Source organism: Zonotrichia albicollis, chromosome 12 (genome assembly GCF_047830755.1).
Source record: "Zonotrichia albicollis isolate bZonAlb1 chromosome 12, bZonAlb1.hap1, whole genome shotgun sequence".
In the NCBI taxonomy this organism is placed as follows: domain Eukaryota; kingdom Metazoa; phylum Chordata; class Aves; order Passeriformes; family Passerellidae; genus Zonotrichia; species Zonotrichia albicollis.
This window is the reverse complement of record NC_133830.1, coordinates 18,723,331-18,745,937: the sequence shown is the minus strand read 5'-3', so window position 1 is coordinate 18,745,937 and position 22,607 is coordinate 18,723,331. Positions and strand designations below refer to the sequence as shown.

At 43.7% G+C, this 22,607-nt stretch overlaps 2 protein-coding genes across 5 annotated transcripts in view; one reads left to right on the top strand and one right to left on the bottom strand.

Moving 5' to 3' along the window:
- SYN2 (synapsin II) overlaps positions 1-22,607 on the bottom strand; it is a 189,699-nt gene that overhangs the window by 38,622 nt on the left and 128,470 nt on the right. Inside the window, exons 6-7 of the mRNA XM_074550135.1 lie at positions 4,596-4,658; positions 2,110-2,252 (exon numbers count right to left, since the gene is read on the bottom strand). Of these exons, the coding sequence (XP_074406236.1) occupies positions 2,110-2,252; positions 4,596-4,658 (206 nt within the window). The remainder of the gene's footprint in view (positions 1-2,109; positions 2,253-4,595; positions 4,659-22,607) is intronic.
- TIMP4 (TIMP metallopeptidase inhibitor 4) overlaps positions 14,452-22,607 on the top strand; it is a 31,963-nt gene continuing 23,807 nt past the window's right edge. The window contains exons 1-2 of one of the 4 annotated variants that reach the window (XM_074550139.1): positions 14,452-14,847; positions 14,898-15,095. In XM_074550139.1, the coding sequence (XP_074406240.1) occupies positions 14,924-15,095 (172 nt within the window). In that variant the 5' untranslated portion in view covers positions 14,452-14,847; positions 14,898-14,923. Of the gene's footprint in view, positions 14,868-14,888; positions 15,096-22,607 lie in introns of all 4 variants that reach the window. The other 3 variants (XM_074550138.1, XM_074550137.1, XM_074550136.1) reach the window with 3 other exon arrangements.

The window sequence follows — 22,607 nt, the reverse complement described above, 5'->3', positions numbered from 1 at the left end:
TCCCTTTCCCACGCACACTAAAGTGGGAAAAATCAGCTCTGTTTATTTGGGAAGGGGAAAGATGGGCAGCACAACACAAGGAATCTGCCTGTCAAAGCACTGAGAGGAGAGAAAATAGAGGAAAGAGAGGAAAAGATAGGAAAGCTCCAATCAGGCCTGCAGAGTAGCTTGGGAAGGTGTGTGGGGAAAATAGGGCTGGGAATGGGAGCAGGGCCAGAGCCAGGCTGGGAATGGCTCTGAGGAGGATCCAAGGGCTGAGGGACATCCTGGGGACATCCTGGGAATGGGGACAGCTCTGGCATGAGGGGACAGGACTGAGGGACAGGAAGGTTGGAGCAGGCTGGGAACACAGCAGGGCTGGAGCACGGCATGGCCCAGACAGGGGGACGGACACAGGGGACACTGGTGGGGCTGCCAGAAAAGCAGGATGGGATCCTCAGAGAAGGGAAAGCCAGAGAAAGTCAGGTCTGACTTTCTGACCAGATGCAGTGTGAGACAAACCCACAGAACTGGAATGAGCCCTCCTGGGAAAGCTGGGGGATAAAAGCTGTAACATCTGCTTAAGGTTCTGGAGCCTGCAGGGAGAGGTGGAGGAGGCCCAACACACCTGAGGTCCACAGGGAGCTGAAATCACAGTCCTGTATTACCAAACTACGGAATATTCCAGACACTTCTGCATCCTCATGAGCTGTTTGGGTGTCCTGCCTTGGTCACTGTCCAACTCACATTCCCCACACGATGGTTTTGCAGTGCTCAGTGAATTCTGGGTTCAGAAGCACTGGGTGTCCACACTGAGGGTGGGTCTGACCCATGTCCACTGTGCTTCCACCAGATCTGTGCTCTCCTGAGCCCCTCATGTGGGACAGAGCAGGGATTTCTGAGCACTTTTGGGAATTTTGGGTTTTGGGAAGGCCAGACCTTGGATTTTCTTTCCCAAGCGCCCCCTCAGAGCCAGGTGAGGGCAGAGCAGCAGAACTGTGCCAGCAATGTCTGGGTGAGAACTCCAGAATGTGTGGCCTTCCAATATCAACCTAAAGAGAGAAATGCTTCCCCTTATCCCACCCTGGACCAAAGTTTCTATTTACTCATGGCTGTTCTGATATATTTGGTTCTTAACATCAACCCTGTCTTTTAAATTATAAAACATTTTTATTTATTTATTAAAACATTTCAGTATTTGTGGTTTGCTTGCAATTCTTTACTGATAAAAAGAACCTGACTGTACCTTACAAATGATTTACAAGGATTTTCTTGTCCCTCCAATGTTCAGGAGTTCCTTGAGAAGTATTCCTGTGTCTGGATGTGGGTGTGGACATGTAACTGTGTATTTTTATCCAAGTTCTGGTACATTTTCCCTGCCTCAGGATGGTAAGTGTGAAGGAACAAAGGCATGAGATGACCTAACTTGTCACAAAATGAGAAATGAAATGAGTGTTTGTCAGATTACACTGCCTGATAATTGAAAGAGAGTAACAATCTGCATAAACAGAGACCAGAGCTCAACTGCTGCCTCACAACTGGTTTGCTGCTCCAGCTGAATGTCATCTGTGAAGCTGGAACATCCCCTGAGCCTCTCCTTTAGCCATGGCCTTCAAACAAACACCTGGACTCCAACATGAGAAGGGGTTTTCATGATTCTGTGAAGGCCACTCCAAGATTGGATTGTTTCTTTGGTGGGTTACGTCGAAAGGAGAGAACTTTGTTCCATTAAAGTGTGACAGCTCAGCTTGTTTGTGTGAATGAATGCCATCCAATTTATCCTCAGAAAAGAGGGGAGAAGAAAAATGTGAAGAAAATTTGTCCTTAAATTTGTCCTTAAATTGTGCAACCAAACCCTCTTTCAACTGCTCCTTTCTTTAAATGAAAATACTGAACACAAGTTAGCAGCAAAACCCCTCTGGCAGGCTCACCTGGTGTCTCATCCTCCTCCTCCCAGCCACAACCAACTGATAAAAAGAATTTGGATAAATCCAGAAAGTCTAAAATACTCTTTCCATAGAGTGTGACAAGGGAGGCACCATCTCAGAGACTCCTCCAACACCCTTTCATCTCACTGGTGCTTATCAACTTTGAAACAAAAGCAGGAAAGAACATAAGGATTTGGCTCACATGTATGCCTTGTAGTTACTGCCTATTTTTTGGATCCTGATGTCATATTTGGAGTCTATGAAGGGCTCAGTGGTGGCGTAGGTCTGAGTGAGTGCTACCACGCTGGCTATGTCCTGAAAATCGTAGTGGTTGTCTACCTTGATCTGGAGCCATCAAGCCACAAGAACACAGCACAGACAAGAGAAGAAAAGAGTAATTAGGAATAAAATGTGGAACTCGGTTGCAAATTCATGAGAAGCATGGTTTTGACAGCATTAAAAAAATCTGTTATTTAATCTGATTTCTAGGTTCTGTAACATTCCTGCTTTAATACATCTATTTTTCTAGGCAAAATATTACCTGCTTATTTGGAGAAAGCAATTTGCAGGCACTGAATTTGATTTTGGGTTGGGGTTTTTGTTTTGGTTATTTAGTTTGTTTGTTTTTGTTGGATTTTTTGTTTGTTTTTTTGGGTTTTTTTTTTTGATGTTAGTCAATTATAGATCTTCAGGCCTCAAAATTAATTTTTTTTAGGTGTGACATGCAATTCCAATGGATGCAGATTCTTGCTGGTTCTGTAAATTGCTCTGGTGACTGAATACATGTGGAGCCCACCAGGAATTTTGACATCATCCCATCAGCTTTTCCCATGAGGGAAAGGCTGAAGGGTCCTGATATCCTGGGGAGGGCAGGAGCACAGGGAGCAGATTTTATTCTCATTTTTCCATTATTCTCATTTTCCCATGATTCTCATTTTCCCCTCTGCTCTGAAGGAGCTGGGCTTTCCAGGGGTGGGAATTCCAGGGCTTTCCAGGGTGGGATTTCTCAGGTGTGGAACACTCTGCTGAGGTGTGAGTGACACTGAACCACCAGCTTTACACCTTGAAGGAACAGGGGCATGGACAGGTGGGGAATGCTGATCTAGGGGAGAGGAGAAGCAGATTTTGGAGGCCTGGGGGAGGACAGAGACATCACCTCTGGACAGGGAGGACAATCCCTGTGGGGATTAGAGCTGGGCAAGCAGGAGTGAAAGGGGCAGAAGAGGGAAGCGGGGCTCTGATCCAAAGGGCATTTCAGAGTGGTGAGGAGCAGGCAGGCTCAGCATTGCCCATGGTGTCCAACACGAGGAGTTGGCAGCTCTTTGCAAGCTCAGCACACCCTGGCTGCTTCTCCTTCTCCTGGGACTGGAGAACCTGAGGGCCACGGCTGGGAGGTGGCACAATAAAGGGAATTTGGTGGAGATAAAAGCCTGACGTCTAAGTATTTGCCCCCAGCTCTCAGATGGAGAAACATACAGAGTAATTTGCCATCTGAGAGCCAAAAACCAGACATGAGGCCTGGTTTCAACTTGATTTTCTGAAGAAGGCCTGTGTGGGTTTAAGTGGGACCTGTGGAAATGCTGCTGCCTGCAGTGCCCTCAGGGAGGGCTGGGCTGCCAGGGGAACCTTCCTCTGCTCTCTGATTGAATTCAGTCCTGGAGGGTTTGAAATATTTCATAGCTAAAAGGAAAAACCATTTCTAGACATTCAATATGAGGAACATTTCGGGGCATTATTTCCCCTTTTCTCTAAATGAGAGGTTAATATTCAAAGTACAAGCATAAACATTCTAACACTTCACATATGCAACCCACAGAAAGTGCAGTTTAATTAGTGGTTCACTCTGCTCTGAATTAAATTGCCTGCTGGACTTGCAATGATTTACTAAATATGAAACAAAGCAAAACAATCATAGGCAAAAAATAACATACAGTACAAGTTGTAATTAAATCAGTTTTCTATCTCTAAATAGTGGCAAATATTATGCTCATGGAGCTTTGGAGATTCAGGATGATAAATGTAAATATTCTCTGATTAACTGATTTAAAATCTAACCACTTCTAGCACTGAAGTGTTTTCAGTGAGTGAAGTTACCCTGCAAGGACTAGAAGTTGGCACTGATAGCAGTGAAAATGGGATTTAAATGCTCTTCCACTGGCCCTGCACTGTGAGATAAGTGACACCAAAACATCTGTACTCACCACTGAAATGCAATTACTTTGGAGAAAGAAAGCAGCAGTTATACAGAGGTATGAAACAATCACAGACAGCACATCAAGATAGGAAATCAACGTTCAGTACCAAGCTGAAACCAACAAAGAACCAAGGCAAAACCTTCCCACACTCCCAGCTCCAAAAAGTTGGATTGTGCAACAGACCTTGACTCTTGAAGAGTTTCAGTGCAGACAATACATTAATAAACAAGGTTTTGCTTGCAGAAAGCATCTCAGCACAGTTCAAAGCACATCCCACACGGGGCAACTCTCAAACTGCAAAGGCCAAGTTGTAAAAGTACTTTGGGCACATTTAATTTTCCTAGAGAGAGATGCTTTCCTAGCATGGACAGGCAGAGATTTGCAAGGGGAGGATCCAAGACATAAATAAAGGTAAAATCTCAGGGGAGGAAGGAGCATGCACAGGTAAGGGAACACCCCCAGGCTCCCAACATGCAACAAATAGCATCTGCACCTTTCCCATGCCTGAGTGAGCATGTCCAATCTTCACAACAACAGGAAAGGTTGGCATTGTGAGCTGGGGGAACAAAACAGGAGCATTAGAGAAGAGAGAGACCAGGAGATTAAACAGCATCATCAATTGAAGCACGGTCATAATGTGGCCAAAGCTGTTCTGGCCATGTGGAGCCTCAAACTGCTCATCCTCTGTGTGCTGGTGTGTATTTTCTGAGCACAGTGTTATTCCCAATACAGCCAATTGGTGTTCTTAACTTTTCTTAATCTTAACATTTTTTCTATGTCCTTTAACTTCACTTTTTAAACTGAATTTCTGCTGTTTCCTGTTTTAAGATTAGCTTCTGTGTTTTCTGACCACAAATTCACACTCTCCAAGGTTATAATCAGCAATGATGCCATATTAAGCACCTTTTCCCCTTCATTTCCACTGTTTAGCAGGGCTGTAAATACATTTTCTGGCCACTCATGAAAGCAGTGATGTCTAATTCACAAAAACTTGCTTTAAAGGCAGCTCCTAGCTTGTGCTACAGAACATCTGAGTTTTCTAGGGAAGGCTCCAGCTTCTGCCCAGGATGCAGGGAATAATTTGGAATAATCCAACCACTGAGTAGGAAATCAAATATACAGAAGCATGTGAAAACACTTTATCCACTGAAATGGGAATGCTTCTGACCCTCAAAAAGTGCTGTGAATGACCACTTTTACTTCCATCATTCACTTTGAAAAAGTTTGAGATCTCCCAGTCATGGCCATGGTTGGCACTGCTTTTTTTTCACTTAGAATTTGCATCTATTGAACCTCTGTCACTCAAGCACAAACCTCATTTCACAGAAGAGGTTTATAACTAGGGATAAAAAGCTGAACACCTTCAACATGTAATTAAACTGGGCAGCAGCAGGACAGTGTTACAGGCTCCAAACCCTCCCTTTAGTGCCTCCTTCCAGCACAGTAAATACAGCCAGAGGCAAGGATGATGCTCTGGAACATAAACTAAGAATTGCTGGAGGTTTTATGAGACACTGACTGGTTTCAGAATGACCAGAAGCACTTGCATTACACAGTAAAGGTCACCCCTACAGCAATTTGGGAATGAAATTCTTGCTAAACTGCAGCAACCGAAGTTCCTGCTTAGTCAACATCCAGTCACTGCTGTATCACTTTCAGATTTTAAACCAGGCTCTTCTGTTTTTTCAATTCTTGAGGGTAGGAGGGGAACAAAGCATAGCCAGAGTGGAGATTCATCAGGGCAGCAGCACATTTCTGTGTCTGAGCTGCAAACCACTGCAGAGGGGTTTGTCGTGGAAATGCTGCAGCCCTCTGAGCACAGCAGTGAAGATGGAACTCCTGTAATTAGCAGGGCCACGGATCTTCCTGTGATCCCAAAGCTCTGGAATCCTCTGGGGCCCACAGCAGCCAACACAACTCACATTAAAAGAAAAAAAAATAAAAAATAAAATGAAAATAAAGAAAGAAAATGAAAAGAAAAAAGTTCTTCCCGTGATCCCAAAGCTCCGGAATCCTCTGGGGCCCACAGCAGCCACCACAACTCACATTAAAAAAAAAAATAAAACAAAAGAAAAATTAAAAAAAAAAAAAAGGAAAAGAAAACAAAGTGCTTTCTCCCTCAGAAAAGTGCACTAACATCATTTTCTCTGGACCCTGATCCTGACATTCCGCGCGCTTCATCACATCCCAGCACAGACTGAGGGAACAGGCTCTGGATGCTGCAGCTCAAAATTCAAAGAGGAAAAAACCAGGCAGGCAAAATTCAGTAATCCCAGCATTTCTCTCATTTGTAACTGTCCCTGGGACAGATTTATATAGTTCAGCAGTTGTTATTTTGGGATTTTGAGCATCTTTTCCTTTATTGCTGCTGTGATTTTATTTATCCCAGTTTTCCCTCTGCCATGGTGCAGCACCTCACTGCCACCAACTCATTGTCATGGGACTGTTCTGCCAAGGAAACCAGAAATTTCCCATGGAAATGAAAGGAAACTTGACCTGAATCCTCCCATCCCATTCCCAATCTGCTCTTTTTCAGGCACTCCCCAGACTATTTTTGCATTTGGTGAACATTATATATGATAAAAGTGTGACAGTGAAAATTTACCAGCTCCATGGATTTCCCTTTCATTTGCATTATAATTACTGATAATTATAATTTATATTATAATTACTGCTACAAAATCCGTTTGCTTTGAAAAGTGTTACTGAGGGGAAAACACCATTTTGCAAAAATATTGCGGATTCTTGACAGCTTTCTTAAAATCAGGAAAGTAAAAATTCTATTGAACCTCTATCACCCAAGCACAAACCCCATTTCACAGAAGAGGTTTATAACTAGGAATAAAAAGTCCTAAACATTCTAAAAATCCTACATTCTAAAAATTCAGACATTTAATTCTGCCAATTAAAAACTGAGGGGAAAATCCCAAAGAGAAATCTGCCAAGTTCATAAATGTGAGAGATGGAAGGGTCTGCACTGCGTGAGCCCTTCCACACACATATCATCTACACAAAATACAGCAGAATAAAAAATAGGATTAGCAGGAGTTCTAACTTAAAGAGCAAGGCAATAAACTACCATTATTAATTAGACAGAAACCAGAATATTTGGCAAAGGTGGAATAAAATTTTCAAAATGTATAGTCATATATGAATATGATTGGACTGGTAATAAATATTGGTAGCAACTGGAAAAACTCCTGGCTCCTTGAGGAACACATATGCAAACAGCTGAGGAACACACTGACATTGGCCAACCCAATGCCATTAATCAAAATAACAACTGCAAAAATTCAAATTTTCTCCAGGGAGGATAAATGGCACTGAACAGTTGAACATGAAAATCTAAAAAGTCAGTTCATTTCATTATTCCCTTATTGATGTCACAACAGCAAGGATAATTATTATTAATTATGGTTTCTTAGCTTTTCATTTACATCAACTTTTAAAATTTAAGAATTTTTTGTACTATGAGCTTAAAAGGCAAATAATTTATTGCATCAATCTTCAGGATCTGGCCGCTTAATGATTTCATAACTGTGCTTAGCTTGTTTTTAGTGTAGAAAGGAATATTCTAGTTTGATAAAATCCCACAATACCTGCAATATCACCCTGGCTAATCTGTGGTGCAGGTAATTCAGTGACCCAGTAGGTGGCTACAGAATTAACCAGCACAGCTCCCATCTGGATTGGTGTTTGCATTTTTCCACATGGAATGGAAATCCTTACCCTCCCCTATTGCAGAAATTTTCTGGAATTTCTAAGTCTGGTTAATGGAGTGTCATCCTGCAATTATAACTCTATTAATTTAAAATAAAACCCTCAAATTTCAGCTTCGTACACTATGGTGCTCAATGGTTCATAAGTTCTACTGCAATTTAAATATTTTTGAACAATTTCAATACAAGCTGGGTTTTTTTCTCCCCAAGAGATATAATTTGAATTCTTCTAACCTTTACTTTGAATTCTTTTAACTGAGACATAGTGTGAAATATAATCAAAGGCTTCTATAAAAATAGAACCAGGCAAAGATTATCTGCAAAAAAAAAAAAAAAGAGTCAAAAAACCCCTCTGGCTGGCAACAATACAGACAACAGAGGTTTCTGAAGGTGGTGTTCACCCTGCTTTCATGTCATCGGGGTTGAGCTGACTAGAAAAGCCACAACAGGAAAAAAAGAAAAAAAGAGGGGGCGGAGAAGCAGTGACAAAAAAACCCCAGATGTTGCATAAACATGACTTACCTCAAGTTCAGTGTTTAAATATTTATCTTTCCAATAATCCCCAAGCAAAGTTCATTTAACCACTCTAGTTCCATGTAATTTATTTGTGGAATATGCATCAGCCTAAATCTAATTTTGCTCTGCTTACTTTGCAGGAAGGAAATTAAAAGTGAAATAATGAAGGTGGCCTTTTATTCATTTTCCTTTTTTTTTTTTTTTTTTTTTTTCCCCTCTTTCCCAGAACCAGGCAGGAAGAGCCCTAAATCAATAAACAAGCAGCAGATGTACTTTCTCTGCTCTGTTTGGTTTGCAGAAAACACAATTTCCAGATCAAGTGGGGGCTCAGCCAGGCAGGAGCTCCGTCAGCAGCAGGGCCAGCCCAGCCCTGGCCCCTCAGCACAAAACCCCACACGCCGCTGGCCTCAGCAAAAACAGGCACAATTTTGGGGATGTGGAGCCACATTTTCCCCTTGGCTGCTAAAAGTGGGTGTAAAACTCTCTGTGCAAGGAGTGAGGTTTAATTTAATACCAGAAACTGAATTCAGAATATCAGAATTTCAGGATAACCCAGAGCTGAGGAACACCCGGGGCTGGGGAGAAACCAGGATTGGGGATAACCCAGGACTGAGGAAAATTTGGGATTTCAGGATAACCCAGGGCTGGGGATAACCTAGGATTTCAGGAAAACCCAGGATTCTACCATAACCCAGGATTATTAATTATTTAATACCCCTGAGCCAAGGGGGAGGCTGAGGTGATTTGTGTTATCTTTTCAGCCAGGGCAGTGAGGAAATAATAGTTCAAGGGGATAAAAAGAGTAGAGCTTAAATTTATCATTGGGAGAGGAAATTGTGCCTGATCTGTGAGGCCTTGACCCAAAACTGAAGGTTGGAGTGGTTTGTGAGCTAAGTGCAACACAGGTCCCAGGGACACCAGTGGGGATGGGTGCACAAATGGAAGTTTTGAGATGCCACCATCACCTGGAGAGGCTGGAGCTGCACAGAGCAGCCCCCTGAAATCAGCCAGGGCTGGAGAGGATCCTGGGTTATGGGGTGACTCTGCCAGACCACCAGGACATCCCCCTAAAACACCTTTGTCCCCACAACTGCTGTGTGCTAAAAATCACAGTGATCTAAATGAACACAGAGGGATCTGATGGCAGAACATCTGCTATTAAAAATCCCTGATTTTATCTCTGTTAAAAATCCCAGTGATCTAAATGAACACAGAATGATCTGATGGTAGAAAGTCTGCTATTAAAAATCCCAGTGATCTAAATAAACACAGAATGATCTAATGGCAGAAAGCCTGCTGTTAAAAATCCCTGATTTTAATCTCAGGTAAAAATCTCAATGATCTAAGTGACCACAGAGGGATCTGATGGCAGAAACTCTGCTATTAAAAATCCTAGTGATCTAAATGAACACAGAGTGATCTGATGGCAGAAAGTCTGCTGTTAAAATCCCTGATTTTATCTCTGATAAAAATCCCAGTGATCTAAATAAACATAGAGGGATCTGATGGCAAAAACTCTGCTATTAAAAATCCCAGTGATCTAAATGAACACAGAGTGATCTAATGGCAGAAAGCCTGCTGTTCAAAATCCCTGATTTTAATCTCAGGTAAAAATCTCAATGATCTAAGTGAACACAGAGTGATCTGATGCCAGAAACTCTGCTATTAAAAATCCCAGTGATCTAAATGAACACAGAATGATCTAATGGCAGAAACTCTGCTATTAAAAACCCCAGTGATCTAAATGAACACTGAATGATGTAATGGCAGAAAGCCTGCTGTTAAAAACCCCTAATTTTTATCTCAGGTAAAAATCCCAGTGATCTAAATGAACACTGAATGATGTAATGGCAGAAAGCCTGCTGTTAAAAACCCCTGATTTTAATCTCAGGTAAAAATCCCAGTGATCTAAATGAACACAGAAGGATCTGATGGCAGAAATTCTGCTGGATTCAAACCTGCACAGCACGAAAACAGAAATTGTCATTAGGAGGGAAAACACAAAGTGTAATTGCAGTGAATCAATGACAGCAGCTCCCACAGATCCCTGGAAGAAACTCTGAAGACAAAAACTCTGCAGAATCAAATTCTGTTTTGATTCTGGTGCGTCAGCGTTTAATTCATCCTTCCACCAAGTGTTTGGAAATCTGCTGCCTCAAAAATCAAGTTACACTTTGCCACCTTATAAAACAATTACCCAAATTGCTGTGCCTATAAACTGTAAGGATTCTTTCTGTAGTATTTCAGAGATGACAAGTCTAAATTCCCTCTTGTTTGAAGCAGGCTGTAGCTCATACAGAGGCACTGGAATTTAAAATCCATAAAAACTCACCTATTTTGCTATTCTGAATTTTCAACTTGATTGTACAGGTGAGGTGCAGGATGTGTAGTGTGACTTCATCAGGGAAAATAAAAGAATATTTTAGAGGTAATTGCAATGTCAAAGGAGAACCAGGGAGGAAAGAACAGAGTCAAAGCACTGAGAAGGCAACAGATAAATTCTAAGTTGTTTGAATATGAATTGCAAAGAACCCTCAGAACCTTGGGCCTATAAGCCAAAGCTTAGAATTAAACACAAAATTTGATCTGAGACCTCGGAAAAGGCTCCCAATCTTGAGTGCTGTAAGCAAGAATGTAGATTTATAGTTTAAATCAGACATGTTAAGCGAAGTAAAAGAAAGTTTGGAGTTTTAGAGTTCAAAATATAGAAAAAATAAAAGCAGCTACATAGGTAAACAAGGACTTTAGAATGCAGCACTGTAGGCTTGTGTGTCATTACATGATTGGCTAAGAAAGCTCACACTGTAGCATGAGTCTGTAAAATGAAATATTTGAAGATTAGGTCAAAAATATTAAGATCCTTGTTAGTAATGTTTATATATGCATGTATAATATATATAAATTAATAACTCCTCAAAGTTATAATAATATAAATAATTATATAATATAATAATAATATATAATAATATATATATATAAATTATATAAAATATATATAACAATAACTCCTTTAAAAGTCTTGTCACTAAGGGTCTTGTGCCCTTCTAAACCATGCTGTAATGATGTAAACAATAGTCACCCTTCCTACCTATGTAGAAGATAAGAAAAATAAACCAAATCATTGAAACAATTCAGAGGGCCCATCTCAAATTCCTTCCAAAATTCCCTCCAAGTGAATTATCACAATGGGAATGGAAACTCCTGCCTGCTACCATTCTCTAATAAGATTCATTTGCCACAATGATGAGAAAATCAGATTGATATGGATAAAAATTGCACTCTGTGCTCTGGGAGAGGCTAAAGCACAGAGCAAGCAGCCCAAGCAGGAGACTCTGAGAGGGCTCAAAGTGTCTGACAGCTGAAGGGACAATAAGGTGGCTGTGGCATGGCCATGGCAGTGAAAAACCCTCCCAAAATCCGCGTGGACAATCCCCCTGCAGCAGAGTTCAGTGCTCCTGACCCAGCTCCCAGAGCACCAGAGCAATGCTGTGAGCAGCACCAGGATGGACAGACTGACAGCTGTCTGTCTGTGCTGCCTCCCTGGAAACATGGGCTGGGTGGGCAGGCAGCAAGGGCAGGAGGAAATCCAGCACAGCCAGCACAGGGGATCCTGCAGCCCTGGGTTATCACAGAATCCTGGGTTAGCCCAGAATTCTGGGTTTTCCTGAAATCCTGGGTTTTCCTCAGCCCTGGGTTATCCTGCAGCCCTGGGTTAGCACAGAATCCTGGGTTTTCCTGAAATCCTGGGTTTTCCTTAGCCTTGGGTTATCCTGAAATCCTGGGTCATGCCCTGCCCTGAGTCATCTTGAGCTCTGCGTCATCCCCAGCCCTGGTTGATCCCCAGCTCTGGGTTATCCTGAATTCCTGAGTTTTCCTCAGCTCTGGTTTCTCCCCAGCACTGGTTTCTCCTCAGCCCTGGGTCATCCTGAAATCCTGAGTTTTACTCAGTTCTAGGATGTCCACAGCCCTGGGTTATCCTGAAATCCAGCTCTGGGTTTTCCTAACCCAGGTTTATCCCCAGCCCTGTTTGATCCCCAGCCCTGGGTTATCCTGAATTACTGAGTTTTCCTCAGCTCTGGGTATTCCTAACCCTGTTTGATCCCCAGCCCTGGGTTATCCTGAAATCCTGGGTCATCCCCAGCCCTGGGTTATCCTGAGCTCTGGTTTGTCCCCAGCCCTGGGTGTTCCTCAGCTCCGGGTTGTCCTGATTTCCCGAGTTTTTCTCAGTTCTGGGTTACTCCCAATCCTGGTTCTCCCCATCCCGGGGTTATCCTGCAGCCAGAGGCTGAGGGCACAGCAGGGATGGGCAGTGGGAAGGGCAGGAAGCCCCCGGGGCACAGCTTCCCCAGCAGCTCTCAGGGTGATGCCCTCATTCATTCCCCCATGGCCTGTCACCTCCAGAGGGCAAAATATCCCAAATTCTGGGCGCCAGGGGAATCACCCAACAGCAGGAACCCAGGGGATTCAGTGCAGGACTCTCGTTAGAAGACAATCAATGATGGTAATTAATGCCCTCACTGCTGTTGGTGGGCACTAATAATTAGAAAAATAAACAAAAAAACCCCATGCATTCTACACGTTCAATTGAAAGGATTTAATTCTCTTCTATATCTAGAAAGTAGTCAGCAACTAATCTGCAGCTTGTCATAAAACAATTTTTAAATTTTGTTCTGAGCACGATGTTCTGCTATTGATTATGTAATTAATTTGATTATACTAGGTAGAAAAGTCTTTAGGACACCCAGAACACAGCTGGACATGCTGTTCTGGACAAAATGTGACTTAGGGACTAGTAGAGTGTTTGCCCAACATATTTCTTTATAATTTGAATTTTGTTAATTGAATTTGATCAAATTGGTCTATTTAGATCATCCATAACTGCAGCCCTGTGATGGAAACCAATCAATGGCTCCCAATTAACTCCTCCATCACTTCCCAGTCCGAGGTTTGGGAATTGCAGTCCCGGAGGGGCTGAGCCAGCCCCTGGCAGCCCTGCCCAGGGATTTTCCTGCCTCCTGCAGCTGGAACTCCCCTGCAAGCTTCCAGCCCTCCTCATCCCTCCCCTCACATGAAAAATCCTCACTTCTCCTAGGTAAGAACAGAGATGTTAACAGGTCTAAATTATTTTCAGGTGTTAGTCCTGGGCTGGGATCCAAACTTATGATTTGAGGCCAAAACTTTAGACTGGAAAAGTAAAAAAATCCAAGTGTGGCTGTGTGAAATCAGGACATTTTGTACAGGATTCCTGGCTCAGTGTTTGGTGTGGATCTAAAGGCTAAAAACTAGACCCAATTCTAATAATTCTGAATATTTGTGGGTTTTTTTTTCTAACAGACAGAGTTTGTCTTGAGGGGGATGGGAATTAAAAAGAAAAATAATCTGAGCACTAATATTTGTATAACTGTTCAGAAATGAAATAAATCTGCTGCTGTAAAACATGTACACTTCTCTCTAAAGGTAACAAGCTGCTTTGGGCACACCTAAACCTCAGCCCGAACAAAATACATTTTCATGAGCCTGGATTGGAATGGTTCAGGTCATGTAAATGAATTTTCAATTCCTAGGCTCGATTTGGGTTGTGACAAAGCACAGAGCTGTTCAAGCAGCCCTGTCCTGCATGCCAATCCAGAGATGTTCTGTGTTGCTCTCTAATCAAACCTGGGGTTGCTTCCTCATGGAACATTTTCCTTCATAAAAAGAGGGTGCCCACGGGTTACACACACCCAGATTGCCACAGCAACCAAAGCTCTGAAGGTGAAAAGGGTTTCTGAACTCTGCATTTATTCCACTGAATTCCACTTCCAACACCAGCCGGGAAATACAGGCACAGAGCAGGATTTGTATTAACAAGGAATGCAGGGAAAGGATTGTGCCTCCAAAACCACCGGGATACTTTTTCTTGCTGTTCTAAAGTAAACCTGCCATGAAATAACTTTGTTTTAAAATGCCTTTTATTGCGGCTTTGATCTGTAATTGGTTGTTCCCTGTACCCAGCGATGCTGGAGGCTCACAAGCAGCGCATTGAGAGGTTTCCTGTCCGTGAATGAAGTTCTGTCCCGCCTGCGAACGGGGACGGCAGCTCAGCAAAGCGCAGGGCAAGGAAGAGCGGGAGCTCAAAACAGGACAGCTCTGTTCACTCGCCCAAAATAAGATCGCAGGGCTGTCTTTTAAATCCAAACTGGACGCAAACTCACTCGGAGGAGATAAAACCCTCCGAAAATCAGCTTCAGACCCGCGTAAAAGCCGGTTTTGTGCGAGCGTTTTGCCCATTCCCATTTCCACTTTCCGAGCTTCTTTGGGACGATGTCACCAATAAATGAGCTTTGAAGCGCGGGAAGGCGGAGCCGGGGCCGGGCGCCGGGGCCATAAATACGAGAGTCCCATGTCCGGGTGATTTGGAGGCGGCGAGCACCGGCAGCGCTCGGAGCGAGCAGCGTTTGGTGTGCGGGGCATCCGGAGCGTCCCAGCGCATCCCAGCGCATCCCAGCGCATCCCAGCGCACCCCAGCGCACCCCAGCGCATCCCAGCGCACCCCAGCGCATCCCAGCGCATCCCAGCGCGGCTGAGCGTTTCCCGTGAGCGGAGCATGAGGCGAGCGGGCAGCGGGAGCCCCGGGAGCAGCCCCGGGAGCAGCGCCGGGGCCCGGGGGGCAGCGCTGGCGCTGGCGCTGTGCGCGCTGTGCGCGCTGCCCGCGCCCGTGTCCGCCTGTAGCTGCGCGCCCGCGCACCCGCAGCAGCTGCTCTGCGATGCCGCGCTCGGTGAGTCCGCGCCCGCGGAGCCTCCGCGGGGCTCGCTGCGGCCAGGGCGTGGGGAAAGGGCTGGGGGGAGCGGTGCTGCGCTGCCCCGAGCGCAGGGGAATTCGTGCCGGGGTTTGCTCTGCTTCCCGCGCACTGCCAGGAGGGTTTGTGGTTGTAAATTTCTGGGATTGCTGGGTTGGAAAGTGGCTTTTTATTTATTTTTATAAATAATAAAAAAAGTTTTATATATATATATATATATATATATAGTTTTTAATATATATATGTATATAAAGCATATAAATATGTGGTTTTATATATTTTATGTCTATTTATATTTATATAAAATATATAAATCCATGTACATATAGTTTTATGTCTTTTATATCTGTTTTATATCTGTATCTATATATCTATGTTTCTATATATCTATATATCTATATATCTGTATATCATCTATATATCTATATACCGATATATCTGTATATATCTATTTATCTTTATACCTACATATCTATCTATAAATCTAGATTTCTATATAGATATCTATCTATAAATCTATACATCTATCTATGTCTATGTCTATATCTATATCTATATCTATATCTATATCTATATCTATATCTATATCTATATCTATATCTATATCTATATCATCTATATCTATATCTATATATCTATATCTATATCTATATCTATATCTATATCTATATCTATATCTATATCTATATCTATATTTTTGTCATCTGTATCTCTATATATCTATATCTATCTGCCATTTCATATTATAAATATTATATATAATTATATTTCTATATTCTACATACATTATATATTAGATACGAATGTACTTTAATCCTTCCTATATATTTTATATAATTTATGTATTATCTTCTATTTTGTGTATTTTATATCCATTGTATATAACAGGTACTTCTATGCTTTATATGGGTTATATATTTTATGTATAACATCTGTTTTATATATTTGTAGATTAGGTCCTGACTTAGAAAATACCTGAGCTTTCAAATATCGACTGCTATATATAGCAGTGTCTGCTAGGTATAAAATATTCTGTCCAAATATGCCTGCAATGTGTAAACTGCTCATATAGATATTTTTATAGCACTTTAGAAAAAAAACAAAGCAAAACAAAAACCCCATAAAAAGCCAAAGGACCTCAAAATATAAGTTCCCAGTGCTAACTTGTTGAAACTTTTGAGCTTTGTTCTGCTGTTCTATACTTTCTTGAATTTATTCTTGGGGTTTTCTGTCATTTTCTGGAGCAGGAGGCTGATGGGCCCTTTATTTTGTGCAGATAAAGTGGCTGCAGCAGCTCTGTGTGAGCGCAACTCTCCAGCTTTGGGACAATTGTGCCTCATGACAGCCAGGCAGCACCACGGTTGTCAAACAACTCATAGAAAGGGCCTAAAGATCCCAAAATTAGGCAGCAGGGGGATGAGAAAATGTGACATTTTGAGAAAATGTGACATTTTGCAGCCTTTTGAGTTCATTAGCTCAGGCTTAGGCTGGTTAGCTTCCATGGGGTGTGAACAGTAAATGTAGAACATGAGTTTCCAAAGTGCCACAGAATTAGCATCTCTATGGGGCAGGCAATACCTTCTGCATACTGATTCATTGCTTTTATGCCCTGACAGAAAATCTTTGTGGCCATGACAAACTCTGAGCTCTGTTTGTGGCCATCAGTTAAATTGGTTTTTAATCTGCCCGTGTTCAGCAATCCCTCTCGTGGAGCTGCCTCCACCAGGCATTGCACACTTGGGGGTGTTTAAGGAGGGGAAGGAAATAAAACTTGTGCAACAGCTACGTATGTGTGCACTGAACTGTGCAGGAGAAAGTGAAAGCTTTCCAACAGACTTCACGTAAAAATTTTCCAAAATTAACAATTTTACAGTATAGAGGAAACTCAAAATATTCATTATGGGCCACCTTAATGAATATTTTCATTCATAGAGAAGCCATTCTGATGATACAAATTAATACTTACTCATTTCTTAGATGTGTTTTACAAATAGGAACTATATCATGCTACTTTTAGCTTTTCTACTATATCATGCTACTTTTTATTTAAATACTGATGATAGTTTTATGTCACAATGTTTGGACTTGTTGCTCAAGCTCTCACTCCTATAAATATTCCTATCCAAGTAAACTTCCTCTTTTGGCTGAGGAATGTTTATGTCAAGGATCCCTTTGTTCACTATTTATACTTTTAAAATACCATTTCTGTATATCACAAAGTGGGAAATGAAGGGAATTCTTCATCCCAATAAGAGCACACATATTTTTATGTATACATTTGCATGTACACACACACACACACAAAACCTGCTTTGGGCATTCATGGCTGAATTCCTGGACGATCTTTAGCCACAACATTTTGAATAGCAGAGTGAACCCCGTTGGAAGGAGCTGGAGTGGAGCTGCCTGTGCTGTGTGGGAGGAAGCTCCAGGGAGCAGCTTGGCACAGCAGCTCCCCCGGGCCGCTGCCAGCAGCCTTTGTGCCCGGGAGAGGAGCTGTGCCCGGCAGGAAGGGGCACCCCGGGCTGCAGCCCTGCCAGGCACTGCTCATCCCCTGGGAACTGGGGCTGTGTGTGCCCCCACTGCTGCCTGGGGACACACCTGCGGCGTTGGGGACACACCTGTGGCATTGGGGACAGACCTGTGGCACTGGGGACACACCTGTGGCACTGGGAACACGTCTGTGGCCTCAGATGTGGCCTTGGGGACACACCTGTGGCCTTGGGGACACACCTTTGGCACTGGGGACACACCTGTGGCACTGGGGACACACCTATGGCATTGGGGACACACCTGTGGCATTGGGGACAGACCTGTGGCACTGGGGACACACCTGTGCCCTGGAGACACACCTGTGGTCTCAGGGACACACCTGTGGCCCTCAGGACACATCTGTGGCATTGGGGACACACCTGTGGACTCAGGGACACACTTGTGGCATTGACGACACACCTGTGCCCTGGAGACATGCCTGTGGCCTTGGGGACATACCTGTAGCCTCAGGGACATACCTGTGGCCATGGGGACAGACCTGTGACACTGGGGACACATCTGTGGCACTGGGAACACACCTGTGGCATTGGGGACACACCTGTGGACTTGGGGGCACGCCTGTGGCCATGGGGACACACCTGTGCCCTTGGGGAGAGACCTGTAGCCTCAGGGACACACCTGTGGCCATGGGGACACACCTGTGGCATTGGGGACACATCTGTGGACTCAGGGACACACCTGTGGCCCTCAGGACACACCTGTGGCATTGGGGACACACCTGTGGCATTGGGGACACATCTGTGGACTCAGGGACACACCTGTGGCATTGGGGACACACCTGTGGCACTGGGGACACACCTGTGGCATTGAGGACAGACCTGTAGCCTCAGGGACACACCTGTGGCATTGACAACACACCTGTGACCCTGGGGACATGCCTGTGGCCTCAGTGACACACCAGTGGCTCTGGAGACACACCTGTGGCACTGGGGACAGACCTGTGGCACTGGGGACACATCTGGGGCACTGGGGACACACTTATGGCCTTGGGGACAGACCTGTAGCCTTAAGGACACACCTGTGCCCTTGGGGACACACCTGTGGCCCTGGGGACATACCTGTGGCCATGGAGACACACCTATGGCATTGGGGACACATCTGTGCCCTGGAGACACACCTGTGGTCTCAGGGACACATCTGTGGCCCTCAGGACACACCTGTGGTATTGAGGACACACCTGTGGCCTTGGGGACACACCTGTGGCCTCAGAGACCTCAGGGTCACCTGGCTCCCAGCTGTGTGCTGAGACTGTTCCTAATAACTAGCTTCTTTAGTTATACAATTCATTAATTCATTCAGTTCGTCCTGTGTAGCCACAAACACTGCCAGGGACCCCCTCACAGGATTTCCCGGCAGATCTTATTGAAATAGAGATGCCCTGACCCAAAACTCTGCAGTGAAACCAGAGATAAAGTCTCAAACTTGCTCAACCCCCACATGTCCTTCAGCCACTCTGTAAAGGCAATATTTTTAATTTCCGCCAGCATGACTGTGATGGAGCGGGAGGGATTGAATTGATGTTCCCTGAGTCTCCAATTGAATGTGTGAAGCCACTCGGCAGCAGCATTTTTGAGTGATCCAAGGAAAAACAAGCACAGAAATGAATTAAGTCTGGCCAAGCAGAACCTGAGAGGGATCAGGGGCTGTGTGACAGAGCTGGAGTCAGGGAGAGCTCCTGGTCCTGCCCGAAGTCAGGGATGGGTGGAGAGGCCTGCAGGCCTGAGGTTGGACTGTGGGCCTTGCCAGGGTACATCAGGGGTGCTGTGCCAGGCCTGCCATCTGCCTCACCTTGCATTTGTTCACCTTCCCTCAGAGCCTTCAGAGGATGGGATTTTGTACAGTGTCATCATCACTGCTAATCACAAAGGGAGGGAACTATTTTCAAGCTAAAAATGATTTATTGCTCAGACAAACATCAGTCTCAGGGGCTGTGAGGTTTTAGAGGAGCAAGCACTGGGCCACAGCTCAAGGGCAGTCACAAGTTCTTTGTTCCAAGACAATACAGAACTTTCTAACCCAATGACAGCTGCCACAGGGTTTATTTTGCTTTTCTAACCCATCACCTTTACTCACTTCTGCTGCACTGTGGATACTTTTGTCCGATGGCTTCTGTCTCACATGCACACAAATGCTTCTGTTATAAATCTGAACTCTCAGCTCACTCCACACAACCCCAGCCCTACACTACAAACCCTTCACCATCTCAGCAGTACAGCTGCTCACTTACTTAAGGCACATTCTGACAACTACAGAACCATAAGTTTATGATTTTTCTACTTAATATCTGTGTATTGTATTTTTACATCAATCCAAGCCTCTTCCAAGGGTGCAGCTCAAACCCTTCAGTGTCTGTGGAAGTTTCTGTTTATCTGATTCCCACAATACAGATTGGAGAAATTGTCATGAGCTTCTCAGAAGTTTTAAATTTAACTCCTCATTTGTAGGAAGTGCCTGGCACCAGGTGATCCACACCTTTTACACAAAAACAGAGATACAAGATCCCTCTTGTGCTCTTCTAAATGCTGCTGAGGCCCTCCAAAAATGTGCTGAGTTCCTTCAGCCCCAGCAAGCGCCTCTGCTTTCCCAGAGGACTTGCCCTGGGAATGGAGGGGTTTAATTAAACAGATGTCCATGTTAATTAGCAGTGCTGACCACAATGCCCAGGTTTTCTCCTCATAAAAATGTGGGAAGAGGTGCTGGATAACAAATTCAGTAGTGAGGCCCTGCAGTGCCAAGCCAGCACATGAAAACTCTTTGGATAATTGCCTTTTTTGGAGAGAAACATGGATACAATTGAGTTTACCAGACAGTGCCAAGGTAACAGATTTCCCTTTTGCCACTGAATTTGTCATTATGGCCTCAATGCTGGACCAATTTGAGCCTCAAATCTGGCAGTCTGGAGGCAGAAATGGGCAGCACTGATTGCTTTCTGAAGTCTGGCACTTTAAATTCATGTTGCTTTTTCCCCTTGGGCTATTTTTTGGACAGTAGGAGAAATATGTAAATACTTCACATTTCTTAGCTGTGTAACACCAGTTCCCTTCAAAGTTGGTTGTATTCTTTCTGATTTAAACTGTCTTATTATTGTTTTTCTTAAAAATATATTGAAAATTGTATTTTTATTGAACAGCAATGACTAACAGGTCTTGAATACATATATATGTGTATAAAATATAGCTTCAGAAGACAGTTCTGCAGCTTTGGAGAAGAGTGGCACATTTCTAAATAGGATGGAAACTTTACAGCTGGAGCTTGGCAGCATTTTCAGCCCATTAAAATCTCCCAAGATCAGGGAGATCAAGCACTGTAAAGATGTGCCAGATGATATATTAAATTTTAATCACATTTAAACATAACAGTACAAATTTTCTTTAAATATGCCAGAATTAAGTTTTCAGAGTCAGCTCTTCTGGGAGATAATCACAATATGCTATTTCTTCATTATTGAGTTTCAAATTAAAACCTTCATGGCTCAGTGTCCCGCAGTTTTGCCTCTGTGCCATGTAATATCCAGTTTTGTGCAGGAATGGATTAATTTGTACATTATTAGGTGGGAGGTCATTTCTGCCTGGTGGGAAAAATCAGCTTGGGAAATGCATTGGAAATGGGGATGGTGCTTGTTCCAAGTGAGGAGAGGAAAGGTGAGCAGTGAAATTTAATGTTTATTATTTATTGTGTGATACTCACTGGCTCCTGAGCCCTTTAGGGGGGTCTGGCACCAAATTCAGCAGTGGTGCCACTGCCCCTCGTGTCTTTGGGGGCTCAGTGTCCATCCAAGCTGTGCATCTCAAACCTCAAGAACCTTGGTTATTTAAAAATGCCCTTTTGTGCCAAATTTAATTACACAATTAAATGAAATACAAATTAAATACACAGCAGTGTCACAAACCTTGGCTTTCTGTGGAGGTTTTTATGGATCCTATTAAAAATCTGGGCTCTGGATGGTGCTGCTTGGGCAGGAGAGCTGCTGGCAGGACCCTGGGTCAGGGGCACACAGACACCCCTGACCTGGGCTCAGGGAATGCTGCAATTCCTGCAGCTTTTGGGAATTCTCCATGGCAGGGAAAACTCATTTCTGTTCCTGCCCTGATGAGCAGAGGCAGATCCCAGTGCTCTGCACCACCTCCTGCCCCTGAGAGCAAAGCAGTGCCAATAATGCACATTTCCTGTGCCAATAATGCACATTTCCTGTGCCAGTAATGCACATTTCCTGTGCCAGTAATGCACATTTCCAATGGCAATAATGCACACTTCCAGTGCCAATAATGCACACTTCCAATGTTAGTACTTCATATTTCCAGCGCCAATAATGCACATTTGCAGTGCCAGTAATGCACATTTCCAGTGCCAATAATGCACACTCCCAGTGCCAGTAATGCACACTCCCAGTGCCAATAATGCACATTTCCTGTGCCAATAATGCATATTTTCTATGCCAATAATGCACATTTCCAGCGGCAATAATGCACATTTCCAGTGGGAATAATGTACATTTTCAGTGCTAATAATGCACATTTCCAATGGCAATTTTGCACATTTCCAGTGCCAGTAATGCACATTTCCAATGGGAATAATGTACATTCTCGGTGCCAATAATGCACATTTCCAATGCCAATAATGCACATTTCCAATGCCAATAATGCACATTTCCAATGGCAATAATGCACACTCCCAGTGCCAATAATGCACATTCTCAGTACCAATAATGCACATTTCCAGTGCCAATAATGCCCATTTCCACTGGCGATAATGGACATTCCCAGAGCCAATAATGCACATTTCCAGTGCCAATAATGCACATTTCCTGTGCCAATAATGCATATTTTCTATGCCAATAACGCACATTTCCTGTGCCAAAAATGCACATTTCCAGCGGCAATAATGCACATTTCCAATGGCAATTTTGCACATTTCCAGTGCCAGTAATGCACATTTCCA